Here is a 17,098-nt window from a genome sequence, read left to right on the forward strand (position 1 = left end):
GAGATCTAGATGGATGAATCAGTTTGAGTTAGAATGTTCTTCAGTTGTTTTATGAGCTTTCTTTTTCTTATCTGGTGTATTTACTTGTACATCATGATTTTAACGTCTCTGTTCTGGGCTGTGCTGGTAAAACAGACATATGCTCAAGTGTTGCTTAGTCCATACTCCAAAGCATACTTTAAAATAAAAAAGAAAAGTTGGAATCCCACCTCTCTTTCAATTAATGTGACTAAGTCTTTTAAATTCTCCTGCCACTGGTATTTTTCTGAAAAGGGTTGACTCATTAAGAGAGAATGAATGAAAATAAAATATTGCTGTTAGTTTTAATAACTGAAACACACTATTGTATCAAATCTAAACGCAACGAATGCAGATGCTCCGGACTCTGTTCATGCTGTGCAGTTCTATACAGCAGTCACTTAATACCTACATCTTGTACACTCATGCAGCTCATAATCCCTGCTGACAAATATCCAAATACTGTGCTGCTGTTAATGCTGAAATATCTGAATTACCCTGCGTGAGTCTCCCACACTATTACCATTCCAGTAATAATGCTAACTCAAAACGTGACCTTACAATAAATGCTTTTGTTTTTTTTGTTTGTTTGCACAATGTCTCCTCTCTGCTGTGAAATAAAATTCTTCACTGTGCACGTGTGTAAATTAGAAGGGCAGTTGAATTGCGTTTGATTTAATCAGTTGCATCAATAGATTTGGAGGGAATCAGTCCACTCTCCCCAACATTATTTTCCCCAACAGTGTTATAACTATACTTCTTTTACCAGGCGCTGTGAAGTACCATACAGTTTATTACCATCCCACTAGAGAGGGCTGTTGGGGAGGCTGACAGGACACTCACTTTACAGAAGACAAATATTTACAGGTTCATATACACATTTGAAGGAAAGAGGGATCTGATTTATCATTTGCTTTAAGTCGGCTTACACCTGACTCCTCTGTTGTTTTGATACCTTCCCCTCTACTGTCACAGTCTTTCCTGTCAGGTCAGAAGCCTATGAAATCGGAGCAGTCAGTGAGCCCAGCCCCTCGCCCCCACCACCACCCCACCCCCGGTCGCAGGCACCTGCACGGGCAGTCCTGACTGATGTTGGTGATATCACAGCACACCCAAAGCTCCTTTAACAAATCTCCCTTTGATACAGCACACACAATGATGTCTCTATAGGAAAGCCCCTGACCGCTCTGTGTGTGTCTCGGTAAGAGAAAGAAAATGGCACGGGGGGGGGGGGGGCACAGTTAAATGAAACTAATCTAGTTCTGGATAGAAGAAAAAAACTTTGCTGCATTTGTTTTACCGTCGCTCTCCACAAGAGGACACTGCTCCCATGTTGTATCTACTCCATGCTGTTACAGTACATCAGCATTTCTCATGTTGTGTGTTATTGTAAAATTTGTGATCTTTATTTAGTATACATAATAATTCTGCAGATTCATTTCTTTTATGTAAAGACCCTTTATATTCTCCAAATAACAAATCATGGAACTGTATAATATTAAATGTCTTGACACATACGTTTAACAAAAGCTGAATTCAAAATGTTAATGATAAAAAACAAATCAGAGATTTCAGAGAAATGATAAAAGAGGCAGCTCTAGTGTTTCTAGTGTCTACATTTACTGTAACTCCCTGCAGTTTGCTTACGGAGGATGGCAAACCGACCTTACTGAACTAAAGACAATGTTGGAGATAGTGCCTGGCAACAAATCAGTGAGTAAAGTATCATTATATGACTACTTTTCAAAACAAAAGTTACCAAGTGATTCACAATAAAAGCATTAAATATCAAACAACCAGTAACAAACACAAGAACAGCAAAAGAGAATTTATAAAACAGAATTAACATCAGCAACAAGCAAAAACATCTAAAGCGAGGGAATATATGTGAGTCCTGAAGAGCTCAAAAGACAAACCAACAAATGAACAATTGTAGAGTCTATTTCAAAAACCTCTGCACAAAGACTTTAAAAGTTTTTCCTCTTCCACATTTTTTTTTCAGTTCCTGTTAGTGAGCTTGAATCTGGCCGGTCTGAACAAGCTTGACAGGCTGGCGTCGTATTGAACTGTCCTGCCACTCTATGCAGAAGGACTTTGAGCTCATTTTCCCATGCAAACATTTACAAAGTCTGCTTTGTTAAACTGAATCTGCACTTCTGTCTACATGAATATCTTTGCATTTAAACAATTATAACCTCATTTTAAACATTCAACTTCCAGATGTTTAAGTTTTTCCTTCATTTGATGTGTTATGTTTTTTCTTCCTGTCCTGATTTTCCTCGCACGTTGTATGTCTGGTTGTATGTACTGTATTTGTTACATCTCCTGTTTGTGCTGTGTAATGAATTTAACTTGACTTCCACGCAGCTGGCTGCAGAAAAAAAGGCTCTACTTATTAAAGTCTGTTGATTTGTAATTAAATTCTAAGAGTATCAAAACTTATCACTGTCACTGATGTGTCACTATTGTACTTCTGCGTCCATCAGTCACTCACTTAGACAGGTCATCAGTCTACAGGCCGTGCCATTAAAACATACTTAATACTTTGACCTGCACAAATCACTAATAACTATTCAACAGGCCTGTTTGGTCTAGTTGGCTACAGTTTCCATCTAAATGTCTCGTAAATACGCTGAGCTTTTATGCATCAATCAGTGTTTTCAGAACTCCTTTCTTGAGCTATTGACATGTTGAACAAAAAAGAAGTAGAAAAAAAAAAAAATCAGGAGAGCCTCATCACAACCAGTGAGGTGGGGGGAGCCCCCAGGCTCTTGGCTTTGTCTGCCTGTTGAGTGGGGCCATCAGATAACAGCCAGGACAATGGCGCTCCATTCTGAGGGCTCTCTTAAATGAGCAGGAAGCAGCGGTGAGCGCCTAGCGGAGGCTTCTGGTGGACTCCCTGGGGTCCGCTCAGCCCTGACGGAGCACGCCACTGCTGAATGGCTGGAGAGCATGAGAGGAAATGAGAAGCTGGTGGCCACCCAGCCGGAGCCACGGGTGGCCTTTGATGCTGAATAAGTTCGGATGGGAGCAAGGGAAAGGTGATGGAGAGGCAAGAGGAGGAGAGAGGAGAGGAGAAAAAACGGAAAGGAAAGGTGGTGGCAATGGGTAAAAGAAAGAGAGAAATGATGAAAGGAGAGGAGAGGAAAAATGTATATGTATGTATGTATGACCTGTGCCATTTTTTTTCATTGTATCATGCATGTGACACTCGCCTGGCTTTATATTTTGATAATTTCTCAGCTAAGATACGTAATAATCTCAAACAATGCATCCATCTTTTTTTCTGGTCAGCACACAAACAGACGATTTCTGCTACTTTGGCATCAGTTCGAATTTTCTGCATGTGACACTGATTTGAGAAAAGAGGAGATGCAATAAAAAAGCAAACTGCTGCCTAGAAATTCATCCACATTAACTTCATCCAATGTTTTTTTTTCTTTTGTACAGTTTTTCTCTCTCGCACAATATGCAGTAATACAAAAGCCCTCTTTCTGGTTTGTCCTTTGTTCTCTGGCTTCAAATGTGTGTGCATGAGTGATGGCATGGTGTGGCAGGAAGGTGACCACCAGTACAGCCCTGGGTCCACGTCTCCCCACCCTCCACCCTGCTGCTTTCAGCCTGGTACGTGCTGTGTAGGGTGTCTGGTGATGCAGCAGCCCTGTGAACCACTTCATAGAGCTCTGACGTCAGGAGAATCCAGTGTTGGAATATTACTGAATGGTGACAGAGTCCTGTCCTGGACTGTGATTATTTATACTGTTTTATGCACTGGATGAAGATTAAAAGATTACAACAGCAAATCATATATTAATTACATTACTTTTTATTAGAAAATAATGTTTTGGTTCTTTTTAAACCCTTTTGTGATAAACTGTAGTGTAAAAAGATGTTTTAATCCTTCGTCTTAGTCTTGATTAAATGAAAGGTTTCTGAAGTTTTTGAAAGAAATACCTCCCAGTCATAATCAGTTTGTACCGTACGCACGTCTGCAAGGTGCATGGGAGAGGTAAGATGCTTTTAAACAGCAGTCAGCTTGTGTCAATCAAAGTATGTCGTCAATAGAGGAGCTCAAAATTAAAGGGTCACTTCACCCACATTCTGTACAGCTCTTAGTTACTGCACATGTACCTGTACATCTCTCTGGTCGTGCACAACAAGTATGATACTTGTACAGTTAGATGGATCCGTAATATCATTCCAACATGGGATGCTTAGATTACTTTAGAAAAGTGTACTTGGAAAAGCCACAGAGTTTAGATTGATGCTTTATTGTGTGTATTTTCACTTGTGAGAGAGAAAAGGTTCTGAGGCTAACGACTAACTGATGTATTTTCCAGATATAAAGCTGTCTTGTGAGTTTTAGGACCAGCTCCCGTGCAGTGGCTTAATACTGCACAGTGGACGTGCCAGTGAACTGAACTGGGCTTTTTCTATGTAACCTCACAAAATACTGTAATGTAGTTAGCTAACATTGATGCTCCTTCGCCTCTGAGTTAACACTATATGTTAAGTAGTAAGCCTGTTAGCCAAATATGCTAATGTTGGGGCTTATACCTTTGAACATATAAACAGACTGTTTAATTATGCCCTCACATTTTTGCTGTTGGGTTTTTGATTTAGAAAGGTGATAAAAAAAAAAAGACATTTGACTCCAAACTTTGCTAAGCTGTGATTGGACAGTTACTGTTTGAGGGAGGTGATCAGCAGATGCTCAATTACAAAAACTGTGAACGTTTTTCATTGGAACTACTTTCTCTATAGGTCTTGTAAAAACTGTGAAGTCAGTAACAGGGAGGTCTGTGGATTATTTAGAGTAACCAGGACACTTTCTGGAAAGAGATGTGACTTAAAAATTTTAAATAATATTTTTAATGCTTTGAGCACCATAAATGAAATTCCACACTCCCATTGTGTTGGGGTAAAAGCAGAATATCTTATCTTATCTCTAGCCTGCCATTAGAGGTAAAACACAGGGGGGGGGCATATATTAAATAGTAAAAGCTGTTGAGTCAACATTTTGGGCCATGAGCACAACACACCTGGCCTGAACTCTGTATGAGGTAAGCCTGGCTGCACTGGTGATTCTCAAGGACCCACTCCATCAGAGTCTCACGCACAAGACAAAATGCTAGAGTCACTATGGCAGATTAGACAACCCCCCCGCTGTGGCTGATTTCACAGTCTTTATTTTCCATCATCATCAAGAAACAGGTAGAAACTGTACAAGTACTAGAGATGTGCTGAACATTTTAAGATGGAGCCTGTTCTCTTTTCTAGCCCGCTATTTTATGCGCATGGCATCTGGGACTAATTATTCTTTTCTCTAGCGAACATAAACCAGTTATGAGAAATAATTTACAGCAGGGTGTTGCCTGAATGCTCCCAATGACAACACAAACGTTCCTTCGTTGTGTTGAATGCTATAAGTGCTCTACAGCTGAAAGTGAATCTAGAGTTGGCACAAGTGTTGAGGTGAAGCAGACAATGCAGCAGTGGCTCTTACAATGTGGTTCAAGGCTGTGTCGCCGTTGTGTACTTGAGCTGCACAATGCTTTGGCATGGGCTAGGAAGTGACACATCCCATAACCAGACTCTCCAGTCAACCCATGGCCTCTGTGGGTCAAAACAGCTCCCCTGCATGGTTTAGTAAATCTAGCTGCTATTCTGAAAGTGGTACAAATTCAACAACAAAACTGAACAACAAAACTGCTGATGGCAGATTTTAAGGAGATTGTGAGGCAGCAAGAGTAACTTGGACTGTCAGACAGAAATACCCCGGATCAGACTAAACTAAAGTGAATGGGCGGCAGATGGAGGAAGGTCAGATGGGAATCCAGGTCTCACCTTTTGTTCTCTTCAGAAGACCGACAGGCTGCTTAGGCATGGCATTGACCTTTTTTATTGTCTGTTTTGGTGTGGTTGGGCTTCAACATGGAAGAGCAGAAGAGATCACGCTCTTTAAAGTGCACTTCCTTCACCAGCAGCAGACCAAACAATTCCTGTACATGTGTTTAAACAGAGGGGAACGGCAGTATGAGCATGTGCTGATCCAAGATTAAAACGGATTGGAATCTTAAAAATCATCATCTTTGTTGTTACCTTAATGAGAACACAAAACTTAATTGTGGAGGATGCTTTGTGAGCACATGCTGATCCACAGTTCCTCGGGGAGCCTGAAAGTAGGCGGGTGCTGCCTTACCCGCCCAGGAGATGCATGACCCAGATGTCTGATGAATGGACATGACCAGCGTAGGTGTGGTGGAGGTCAGGAGGCGTTCATCAAGAATGAACAGGAAATCAGCAACTCACTCCGAAACGTACTGGACTCACGCGAGTAACGTTTTAACAGGGAAGGTATGAAAGAAAAACTGAAATCCTTGATGCTTCACAACCATGCCTGGCCTCAGCTGTGTGAGAATTAGGGATATTAACACGGGAGGGAAATTCGCCACAGATCTTTGACAATAAGTAATTAGATTATAGTGTGTTGCCCTATAAATCAAGATATGGCTAATTACAGGTACAGCCAAGAACAGAAGAATTAGCATAGGAATAAAAAAAGTCTTCAGTTAAAGAATGCAAGATTTGTTTGATTATTGTATTGCCTAAATAATAGAGCTTGACAAGCAACTATAAAATATACACTTTTCGCCACACATCAAAGGGGCTGTTAGACAAATTCCTGGGTTGTGCTCAGCTCTTAACCCCTGCAGAAAACTTTGTATAGCGTGAGTGACAAATCACAACAAATTCGTGAACCGACAGGAAGAATTCTTCTGAGAGGCATGATTCTTGAGGTCAAACAATGTAAATACCTGGACAGGCACTAATGGATGGAGAGGAGCAGAAAACGGAAAGGGATGGGAGAGGTAAGGAGACAGGGATACAAGGAGAGGCTTGGCTGCCAGCAGTCAGCCTCATAGACAAGGTCATTTCCAAAGTAACATGCCATGGGGGGTCGGGACAAGCAGCCCATAAAGCAGATAAAGAACAATAGCAGGAACTATAGGCCACAAAATGACTGGAGCCTCTCCCTGGCTGAGAATAATAGAAAGACCCTGTAAGATCAGGACACACACTCAGCATGAAGGAGACAGGGTGGATGAGATATTTTTATAATTTGATTAATGCTAATGCAACAAGCAAAGTGGGATCATGAGGTTATGCTGCCAAACATAACTACAGTTGCCATCAAAGTGTATGTTTTTACAAACCTCTCGACACTGCATAAGTGTTTTCTTCAGAAACATCAACACTGTAAATGGAAACACACACAACAGAGTGACAGAAAATGATTAATTTTTCGTCTAATTTTACACATTCAAACACTGGAAGTGATCTTACACAATGTGACTTCACATTTAAAATATGCATGTATTGTCACACGAAAATGGTCATATCACTTGACACATTTTTAGTGCCCGCAAAAAGGTGCCGGTACCCTGTTTGCCTTGGTGCCGTTAAGCTAATTGAACGCACACTGGATTGTATAAATGGCCTGTTGTGCCACTCAGGTATTCACATTTTCATTGTTTGAATACATAAAGAGCTTGTCTGTGTTTTGATGGAGCAGAAGAGTTTTCGTCTAGTTTGGGGTTAACACTCCATATCCTTTTCCATTCAACACATTGTTCCTTTTACCACTGATTAATATCTTGTTTAAACAGCCCGCAGACACACCAGGCCGTCGGCATGTTCATAAATCCTCTGGAGCTGATCAACACAATGGCCCACATTCCTGGCATTTAAAGGAAGTTCCTTATATCACTGCATCTCCTCTCCACCAGAGACACAGAAATTCTAGGAATATGACACTGGAACAAAAACAACTCTCTACATGCATGTCTGTTTATTTCATTTAGTTGAAAACATTAGTGAGGCAAGAACACATCACAGTTTGGAGGGTGTCCATCCGGCGTTTTACCTTTGTAAGACGTCGCTGGACCTCGCACCTACACCTTGTTCGACTCCAGTTACATGTTCTGCAATGTTTTCTCTAGCGTCGAATAACAACAGCACAGACAAAATTTGGGTCTATATTAGCCATTGTTTTCCTTTGTTAAATTTAGAATCAACAATCATTAGTCATTAGAAAGAAATGGAGACATTTATCAGGGTTAAATCATTTGACCTGTCTCCTACATTGTCGCTGTATGTGGGATTACCAAAACCCCCTCCGCTAATTATGGCTTCATCTGGGCTGATGAGGTGTCATGCTGTATAAAAATCAAAATGATTTAATATCCGTAATATATTAACAATAAATCAAATGACTATATATGTAGTTGCGGTGATGAACTTACAGTTATCATCCAGCTCTACAGAGCGTTTAAGCCCCTTTTAGCTTGTTGTTTTGGTTTGATACCAGCACATTTTCAGACTCAATCTAATTTCCAGCAGAGGCCTCTTCATTTTCACATTTTCCTCTGAAGTTGGTGAGAGACCAAACAGAGCTAAATGTAGAGTGAATATTGAATTTACTTTTATCAGGTGGCAATCAGAAAAAAGGTCTCGTAATGAATGTTAGCGTTGCCACATGTCTGCTGGGTGCGTAAATAATGACATAACAGTTACATAAGAGCTATCACAGCTTTTTAAGGTGAACCGTACCAGCTTGTCATGGAGTCTTTTTTTTACCGACACACGCACACGTCCTCAATGTCAAACGCATGTGTGGACCTGCACATCAAGCAAGTCCATTTAACTCATCTCTCTCTGGACGTGGAGTCGAAAAGCAAGTGTCAACGTACAAGTACAAAAGAAAACCACTTGAATGTATCCGATCACGTTCGCCTATGTGCAACCTGGAGAGTGTACAGTGCTAGCTTAATTAAACATAAAGGTTAAAAAAGTATTATGTTACAGCATTTATAGTATATTGTCGCCGTTCTCATCTGTGTGATGAACAGCGTACTCTGTAAACCACACTGTCTGCTCGTGTTCTTGTTAGCTGGCTGGATGGTCGATGACATTTTCACAAGGTAAAACAACTTCACAAATGCAATACCAGACGTGATACCACGTTTGCTTTGATGCGTGGTAAGGTACATTTTGAGTTTCCTGCTTTAAACGCTCTGCCCTTTCAGTCAAAGTTTGGGCCCATTCAAACCAGAATCCTTGGGTGTTGTCCTGCGCAACAATAGAAAATGGTGGCACTGCCTGCACTGCCTCACGTAGCCTAATGGGATGGGAGACGTCATTCATGAGATGGGAGAGGTTCATTCACCCAAATCTGGGCTTGAACCAGAGATATATTTTCCATTTCCTATGTTTCATATTTGCCAGAGTCAGATTGAACCTCTCTTGAGATTGTGATTTCCTCCTGCCTCATGCTTACTCATACTTTCAAGAAAACCCTCTATATTTTGATCATATCTGATGGTTAGATTTCCTGAGCTGCATTTTGCAAATCAATATGCTATTGGCAATAGACATATTGATCCTGTTGTATCTGTTTTAATCTTGTATTTATCCAAAGCTCCCTTGTATTCACTCCTGCCTGACAAAGAACAACATCTCACTCATCGCACACCATCTCTGATCAGAGTCAAGGTGTGGTTTGATCCATGAACCAGGCTGCCATGTGTGATTGAGTTTCACAGGGGGTCTCATGGGTACCAGGCTCTCTTTCTCATAGCTACACAGTTTAAACTCCCACCCATTACAGACATCCATCCTTCTCGGAAATGAACCCCTCGCTAACAGACATGGTTTGAGGTTACACCTCTTCTCCACCAACAATATGACTTTGATCCCTTTAGGCGTTTCACAGTGCTATACATTGTATGACTTAATTGTGCCTCCTCTGAGCTTGTACCTCCCGCATAGCTCTCAGGAGGCAGGACGTAAGGGAGGATAGGGCTGTGTAGTGCAAAAGGATGGTGTGTGTGTGTGTGTGTGTGTGTGAGAGAGAGAGAGAGAGAGAGAGAGAGAAAGAGAGAGCTTTTGGAGGGAGGGGCTGTGAGTGAAGGAAAGGCAGATTGTGTGTCTGAAGTTCTGCTTTCTGTTAAAAAAAAGAAAAAGAAAAGAAGAAACCCTTTAGCAGTAGGACCCAGGGACTTTTGAAGGAAAAATGGACCAGCACACCTTTATGTTTTCTGAGGCAGGACAAAGATGTGGGGGGGTGGGGGGGGTTCAGCACTGTAACAAAAAAAGGTTGAGCTTTGAGCCATGTCATTGGCTACGGAGAGTCTGACAGGAAAATGCAATGGCTCTTGAGGTCAGGGCAGAGTCTGCTATATATGTATTGCAATAGACAACAACTTTACTGACTCTACAACGGCGCTTGCATGGTGAACTGTCATCACTCGTCTCAACAGGGGGCAACATGAGCGCTTCTGTGGCCGTGTACAGGGACATTTACACGGAGGACCGCTTCAAACAGGCCTACGGCTCCGAGGAGAGCACGAATGGAAGTTTGCGGCTTCGGGAGAAGCTCGCCGGGAGGTGCAGGTGTTCAAAGCGAGCCTTCCTTCACCTGTTGAGGGAGAGGGTCCCCATTTTCAACTGGCTGCCGAGATACAGGCTCAAGAAATGGCTTTTGGGAGATACCATAGGGGGACTGACCGTCGGTATCCTTCACATTCCGCAAGGTGAGTAAGAGGAGAGAGAGGTGCAGTCTAATGTTACCAGAAAGAAGAAAGCAGTCTAGTTTTCCCTTGTGTTATTTCATTTAGAATTTTATTCATTTGTGTATAATTCTTCTTAGAATCATCTAAGCCCAGGATTTTATAATAATAATACCACAATAATAATAACAATAATGATAATAAAAACATATAAACTGCAACTATAAGGTCAAAATTTACATTCACAGAGGAGATAAACACAATCCTTTTTTTTGTTGTTGTCTCCAGTTAACTCTGTACATGCTTCAGCCTCATTGTGAACACAGATGAAGAGAACACATGTGTTTATTGATAATCTGTCCTTTTGAATGTCCCTCTGAAACAGGCATGGCTTTCGCTTTACTCACATCAGTGGCACCAATATTTGGCCTTTACACCTCCTTCTTCCCCGTGGTCCTCTATATGTTCTTTGGCACAGGTCGCCATGTGTCCACAGGTAAGACTCCTGCCCACATAACAGCTATTGTATTCACTAGAAAAACATAAGGGTCATTGTTTTAGTCAACGTGGGTGATGTCTTCGTATTTTGGACAATACTTTAAAGGGTTACGTTATCTCATGCAGGCTTTTTTGATTAAGTTTAAGTGTCGGCCACAATGTTTTTCCACTGTTACTGAGACGACAGGTCTTCTTTCAGGTACCTTTGCTGTGGTGAGTCTGATGACTGGCTCTGTGGTGGAGCAGCTGGTTCCCACTCCTCTGCAACTGAACTCAAGCTCGTCTGAAGCAGCTGACTTTGAGGCCCAGAGGATTGGAGTGGCCTCAGCCGTGGCGCTCCTCTCGGGAATCATTATGGTAAGACAGAAAACACCAAAATGAAATAATAATGCAAAATAGACGGCAGATCTTTTCTGCTCGTTGAGACGATCAGACGAACCCTGACTGACCCCGACGCAGCCCGTAATGCCGTGTTCATCTCCTGTGCCCCAGCTCTGTATGTGTGGTCTTCAGCTGGGCTTCCTGTCCACCTATCTGTCAGAGCCAATTGTCAAGGCTTTCACCAGTGCTGCTGCCTTCCATGTCACCATCTCGCAGCTGCAAAGCATGCTGGGGCTGCGGCTCCCTCGCCACACTGGGACCTTCTCCCTCTTCAAGGTAAGCAGTGCTTCACAATGGGGTACTGATGCTCAAATCTATGACGTTACTATTCGGGCATTTAGTTTTCTGTTTTGTCACGGCTCACTGACTCGTGTGCTCAGACTGTAGCGTCCGTGATGGAGAACCTGCCTCACACCAATATGGCCGAGCTGCTCATCTCCATGGTGTGTTTGGCTGTCTTGGTCCCGGTTAAGGAGATCAACATGCGTTACCGGCAGCGCCTTCGAACACCCATCCCTGTGGAGATCCTCACGGTTAGTCGGGCGGAATTATGAACGCTGTGTGTTTATGTAATATTTACAGCATAACTAAGAAGAGCTAAGGTTTCATGCTTCATTCTTCAGGTGATTGTTGCTACAGGTGTGGCCTATGCCTCCTCGCTGGACTCCTCTTACAACATTGAGATAGTTGGCCACATCCCAGCTGGGTAATCCTTTAGATTTGGAGAAAAAATAAAATAAAATAAAAATAAAACACTGATGAGCTCAGGCGCCTCAATTTAGTTTGACTTTTGATTCTCTCTCAACCTCAGATTTCCAAAGCCGCGGATGCCTGCCTTGCACACTTTCCCTGACATTGCTGGAGACACAGTAGCCATAACATTTGTTGGTTACGCAGTGTCGGTCTCGCTGGCAATGATATATGCTGATAAACATGGATATTCCATACATCCCAACCAGGTAACGTAAGAGGGATGTCACAGCTGCTTGCTGAGGTGTTAAATAAATTCTCAGCGAATCCGTTAACTCTCCGTGTTGAACCTGTGTTTGCTTTCAGGAGCTGCTGGCTCACGGTATCTCCAACACCATATCCTCCTTCTTCAACTGCTTCCCCAGCTCAGCCACGTTAGCCACCACCAATATACTGGAGAGTGCTGGAGGATACACACAGGTACGTGATACACAGCGACTTCTTTGCATCATGTCGAGTCATACTCACAAGCCACAGCTAGGGTCTTAACGGTACAAGTAGCAATTCAAATGTAAACAGAAAGGTTACATCAATGTAGTAAAAACAAAAAAAGAAAAGACTTCCAAACTGATTGAAAGATTATTTAAAATAAAGACAAACACCACAAGTAGATTTAAGTTATGTCTACTGATGCTTTAACCACAGCAGCAAAACAGGCCTATACATGAGACCAACAGAGAAATACAAATGCTGATTTTCCTTGTATAACTCATTGTTCAAGTATGTATTTTTATTTAACAGCTTAAGGTTTTATAAACTCTAATCCACTTGACATTTATAAATACATTTATATTTGACTGTTTTATGATTTGCTTGCATACTGACCTTCCATATTGCCAATGCTAAAAAAAAAGCTCCAAATAAGGAGCAAAGCTTATACGTGACATTGGCATTTTCAGTAAGGGGTGTTTATTGTCTGTGTGTGTGTGTGTGTGTGTGTGTGTGTGTGTGTGTGTGCGCGCGCTCCTGCAGCTCTCCGGCTTGTTTACTAGTCTGGTTGTTCTGATTGTCCTGCTGCTGATTGGACCACTGTTCTACTTCCTACCCAAGGTGCGTTTATATGTTTGCATCTCTACAAACATGGGGCAGCGAAAGAGAGAGGGAAAGTTCACTCACCTCATCCTTTATCTCTCTCCTCAGGCAGTCTTGGCATGCATCAATGTCACCAGCCTCAGGCAGATGTTTCTGCAGTTCCAGGACTTACCTGAGCTGTGGAGAATCAGCAAGATTGACTTTGTAAGGCCATTTATTATTAGCAATATGAGACATTATAGTGTGTTCTGCAATGTGATCCCCGTGCATTAGAATAAAACACAAGAGAGATGGTTAATTTGCTCCCCAGCTAATTGGGTTTTTCAACCGCATCACATAATAGATCGTTATCATCCTGGTCGGAGTGTGAGAGTTATCTGGAGTGAAACATTTTCCTTACGCAAATTGGAGTTGAAATGGCATCACAGGAAAACTGTTGGACTTTATTCTTGCTATTATTTCAAAACATCTGTTCTTCAAACAGTTTGTATCAGCTGTCTGGTGACAAATAGATGATGCATGTATCTTCAGACAATAGTAGATAGATAGATAGATAGATAGATAGATAGATAGATAGATAGATAGATAGATAGATAGACAGACAGACATAGAAATGTCACAGTTGCAAGGTTATTTGAAATAAACACTCCTCCAGCCAGCACAGGTAGCACACCAGATGAATCACCTTCACCCTTCCCCTTTCACACTGATTACCTGGCTGGCATTCACCATATTTGTCACTGACATGCTTCCATTGTCAATTGTTGCAAGCACCCTGACACGACTATACCTATTTGTGGTCCTGTCTCTGTGTAGCTGGTTTGGCTGGTAACCTGGCTGTCTGTAGTGGTACTTAACGTGGACCTGGGCCTCGCCATCGGAGTGGTTTTCTCTATGATGACTGTCATCTGTCGCACACAAAGGTACATTTTCCTTTCCCTCTGCACAATGTTAATATGATGATGTGCTCTTGCTAAATTCTCTGTTGTGAGAATATACCATGTACATCTGAGAGCTCTCAACATGAGCTGACATCACACTCATCTGCAGCAGAGAGTTATGTTTAAGTGTGTTATAGGGAGTGTGTAAAGGATGAGAAACAAGGATATGAATCCTCTTCTAGTAAAAGACACTTTGAGGTTTTTTTTTGGAGACACATGACTTAATGTCTGCTGGCTCAGTAGATCATGTATGATAATGTGCCACTTTATTTTGAAATTGATGACTCATGATTCAACAGGGCTGGTTGTTCGGTACTTGGCCGCGCAAGCAACACAGAAATTTACAGACCTCTGGAGAACCACAGCAAGGTGAGAGGACACTCCTGTTGTTGAGCTTTCTGGGTATCATTCAGCAGTATGTGCAAGTAAACAATGCACATCAAGACACTTTGAGCTCATTTAGCTTAACTTTGAGGCGCATAAAATCTTAATTTCTTATTCAACCAAGAAGCGATAATGCAGGACGGATAGCCCCCAAAATGATGTTGAGGTGATGCTGGTTTTCTTTCAGTGCTATGAGGTGCCTGGAGTGAAGATCCTGACATACAACGGGCCCATTTACTACGGCAATCGTAGCTTCTTCAGGGAGGAGATGAGCAGGCTGCTGGGCCTGACGCCAGAGAAGATCCGCAGCTGGGAGAAGGCCAGGAAAGCCCTGGAGAAACGGGAGAGAGAGGCCACCATCAACACTGTGGTGAGCTTACTGCAATCACTGAATGAGAGGAGACCAAAAAAAAGATACAGATTTGTAAAATCCAATCCAATTTAATGTCATATTTGTTATTGTTTTTCCCCATTCACTGTTCAGGAAAGAGGCATCGCAAACACATCTTTTAACTCAGAAAACGAGTTCTTTAAATCAGGTAAGCAATGACTTTAAATATGCATGCAGTTCCAAAAACTACTACTATTCTACAAGCATTGTTAATTCTAGCCTGTGTTTTTATTATATTACCCTATTTACATTTTCAACCAAAGCCACAATTTCTTTTTGGTTCTGCAGAAACCCCTGAGAGCGATGTCCAGGCGGTGTTAATCGACTGCAGCAGCGTGACATTTGTCGATGTTGCTGGAGCCAGACTCTTTACACAGGTCAGTCTGCTAAAGCGTGACATGATGCGCAACTTAGCTGTACAGGCTTCTCTCCATTTGTTTTTTGCATTTTGTCAACATGATCAAATTGATTTTGGCTTTTCACAGATGTGCATTGAATGCCAGAAAGTTGGAGTTCATGTGTATTTGGCAAACTGCAATGGTAAGACCTACATATCAGTATGACTTCTTTACCTATGGTTTCTGTTATATTCTCTGTTTATACTACTTTATTCAGAGTTTTTATTTTTTATTTTTAGAGGGATGATATTAACATATTACATTTGTCAAAATCCACCTGTATGGAGTGAGTACTGATCAATGATTTCTGCCCCCTCAGAGAGTGTGTTAAAGATCCTAACGTCAAGTGGTCTAATGAACTACATGAACCCTCAACATATTTTCGTCACTGTTCATGATGCAGTGATGTATATTCAACAGCAGAAGGTAAGCTGGAAAGCAGACACTTGATGTCTGCTTACTGAGATTGTTGTGAACAATTAATGATACTACTGTTGTCTGCCTTAGGAAAAACCTCCAGAGAACACCATGACTGTTTGGGTATGAGGCATGAGGACAGTGACGAGTCGTGCTCCTTTCAACCAAGTGTCTGGGACTAAAATGGCAGATGGCATTATGGCTTCTACATTTGTATTATTGGCCGAGACCGTGTCTCTCAGCTGTATAGGAGCGCTCCAGCATTTGGTCCAGATTGTACTGTATACCAGTGTTTTAAAGAACAGTAGCCTGTTGTAGCACTATGTCATGAATTTAAATAATTATTACATTACAGTGTTACCAGTGTTCTCACAGATATTGGGCTCACTCTTGGCACACTTTAATCTGATACTAGCAAAACATTCACAGATTCATATAGAACAGACAAATCATATATTTAGCATAAACAAACCTGAAAGAACAAATATATAATGTTTGACTTATGACTATAAAACTGTATATGACAGATATTGTTGTTTATTATTGTCATATATGCTGGAACATTACCATTAGTAATATTTATTTAGTTTCTGTGTTTGCAATACAGATAAATACACATAAGTGCACTGATTAGTTTGTAAAATGCTTTGTATATTTATATCTTTTGAAATATGTGCTTGAACATGCGGATATGTACAGTAAATGCCATCACATACTGCCTTAAAGCATTCTGTCTTTTAACTCCGGAGAGACTGCACAAAATATTTTGTAAATGTCTTTTGTATTTGTCAGCAAATGTGACATCCAGTGGCTGTTTTGACAATAAATGTATCTCAAAAAAAACTTTGCAGTGAATCAAAACTGAGTTTAATAATTGTCAGAAAATAACCGGGTTATAGGTTTCTTGGGTTAGTGTGGTTATTAAATATGAATACGTTTTAGGTGGAAACACAGTGTGGAATGTGAAGCATGCCACTCTGTCAGATTTTGAAGAGAGAAGAAGAGCAGTCTTTGTTTTTGGTGAGGTGCTGTAGACCTGTGTGTCTGCACTGAGATATGAAAAAAGGAAAAATACAGGATTCAAATGACAACAAAGACAAAGGAAATTTTGCAGCAGCAAAGAATAAAATTGGGAGAGAAGGACCATCAGTCATCTGTCCTGGAGAATGATGGTTTTCTACAGCTAGACTGGTGTCAATAAATGCTTGTTTTCATAAAAGCAAACACAGCAAATACAAAAAACTGTCACTACATTAGATTAAACTGTATTTCCACCATTTTCCAGGGCATTTACACATTATAAAAAAAAAAAATCCT

General features: G+C 41.3%; 1 protein-coding gene across 1 annotated transcript; it reads left to right on the plus strand.

Moving 5' to 3' along the window:
• Nucleotides 1-10,191: 10,191 nt before the first annotated feature.
• On the plus strand, nucleotides 10,192-16,252 carry slc26a10 (solute carrier family 26 member 10). The gene is made up of 18 exons (XM_023425096.2): nucleotides 10,192-10,613; nucleotides 10,975-11,085; nucleotides 11,287-11,444; nucleotides 11,580-11,744; nucleotides 11,849-12,001; nucleotides 12,092-12,174; nucleotides 12,280-12,427; nucleotides 12,525-12,638; nucleotides 13,191-13,268; nucleotides 13,359-13,454; nucleotides 14,067-14,173; nucleotides 14,491-14,560; nucleotides 14,763-14,945; nucleotides 15,060-15,114; nucleotides 15,255-15,343; nucleotides 15,452-15,506; nucleotides 15,684-15,790; nucleotides 15,872-16,252. The coding sequence occupies exons 1-18, from the start codon at nucleotides 10,349-10,351 to the stop codon at nucleotides 15,908-15,910; spliced, it is 2,076 nt and encodes a 691-aa protein (XP_023280864.1). The 5' UTR covers nucleotides 10,192-10,348; the 3' UTR covers nucleotides 15,911-16,252.
• Nucleotides 16,253-17,098: the final 846 nt, after the last annotated feature.

This window comes from Seriola lalandi, unplaced genomic scaffold (genome assembly GCF_002814215.2).
Source record: "Seriola lalandi dorsalis isolate HSWRI2012SDOR001 ecotype SW California unplaced genomic scaffold, Sedor1 jcf7180002054767, whole genome shotgun sequence".
Taxonomy (NCBI): Eukaryota; Metazoa; Chordata; class Actinopteri; order Carangiformes; family Carangidae; genus Seriola; species Seriola lalandi.

Excerpts from the sequence above, each read along its gene's own strand:
- slc26a10 (XM_023425096.2), top strand. The coding sequence starts at position 10,349 with ATGAGCGCTTCTGTGGCCGTGTACAGGGACATTTACACGGAGGACCGC. Across the intron at positions 14,174-14,490 it reads GTCATCTGTCGCACACAAAG|GGCTGGTTGTTCGGTACTTG; the intron begins GTACATTTTCCT and ends ATGATTCAACAG. Across the intron at positions 14,561-14,762 it reads CTCTGGAGAACCACAGCAAG|TGCTATGAGGTGCCTGGAGT; the intron begins GTGAGAGGACAC and ends GTTTTCTTTCAG.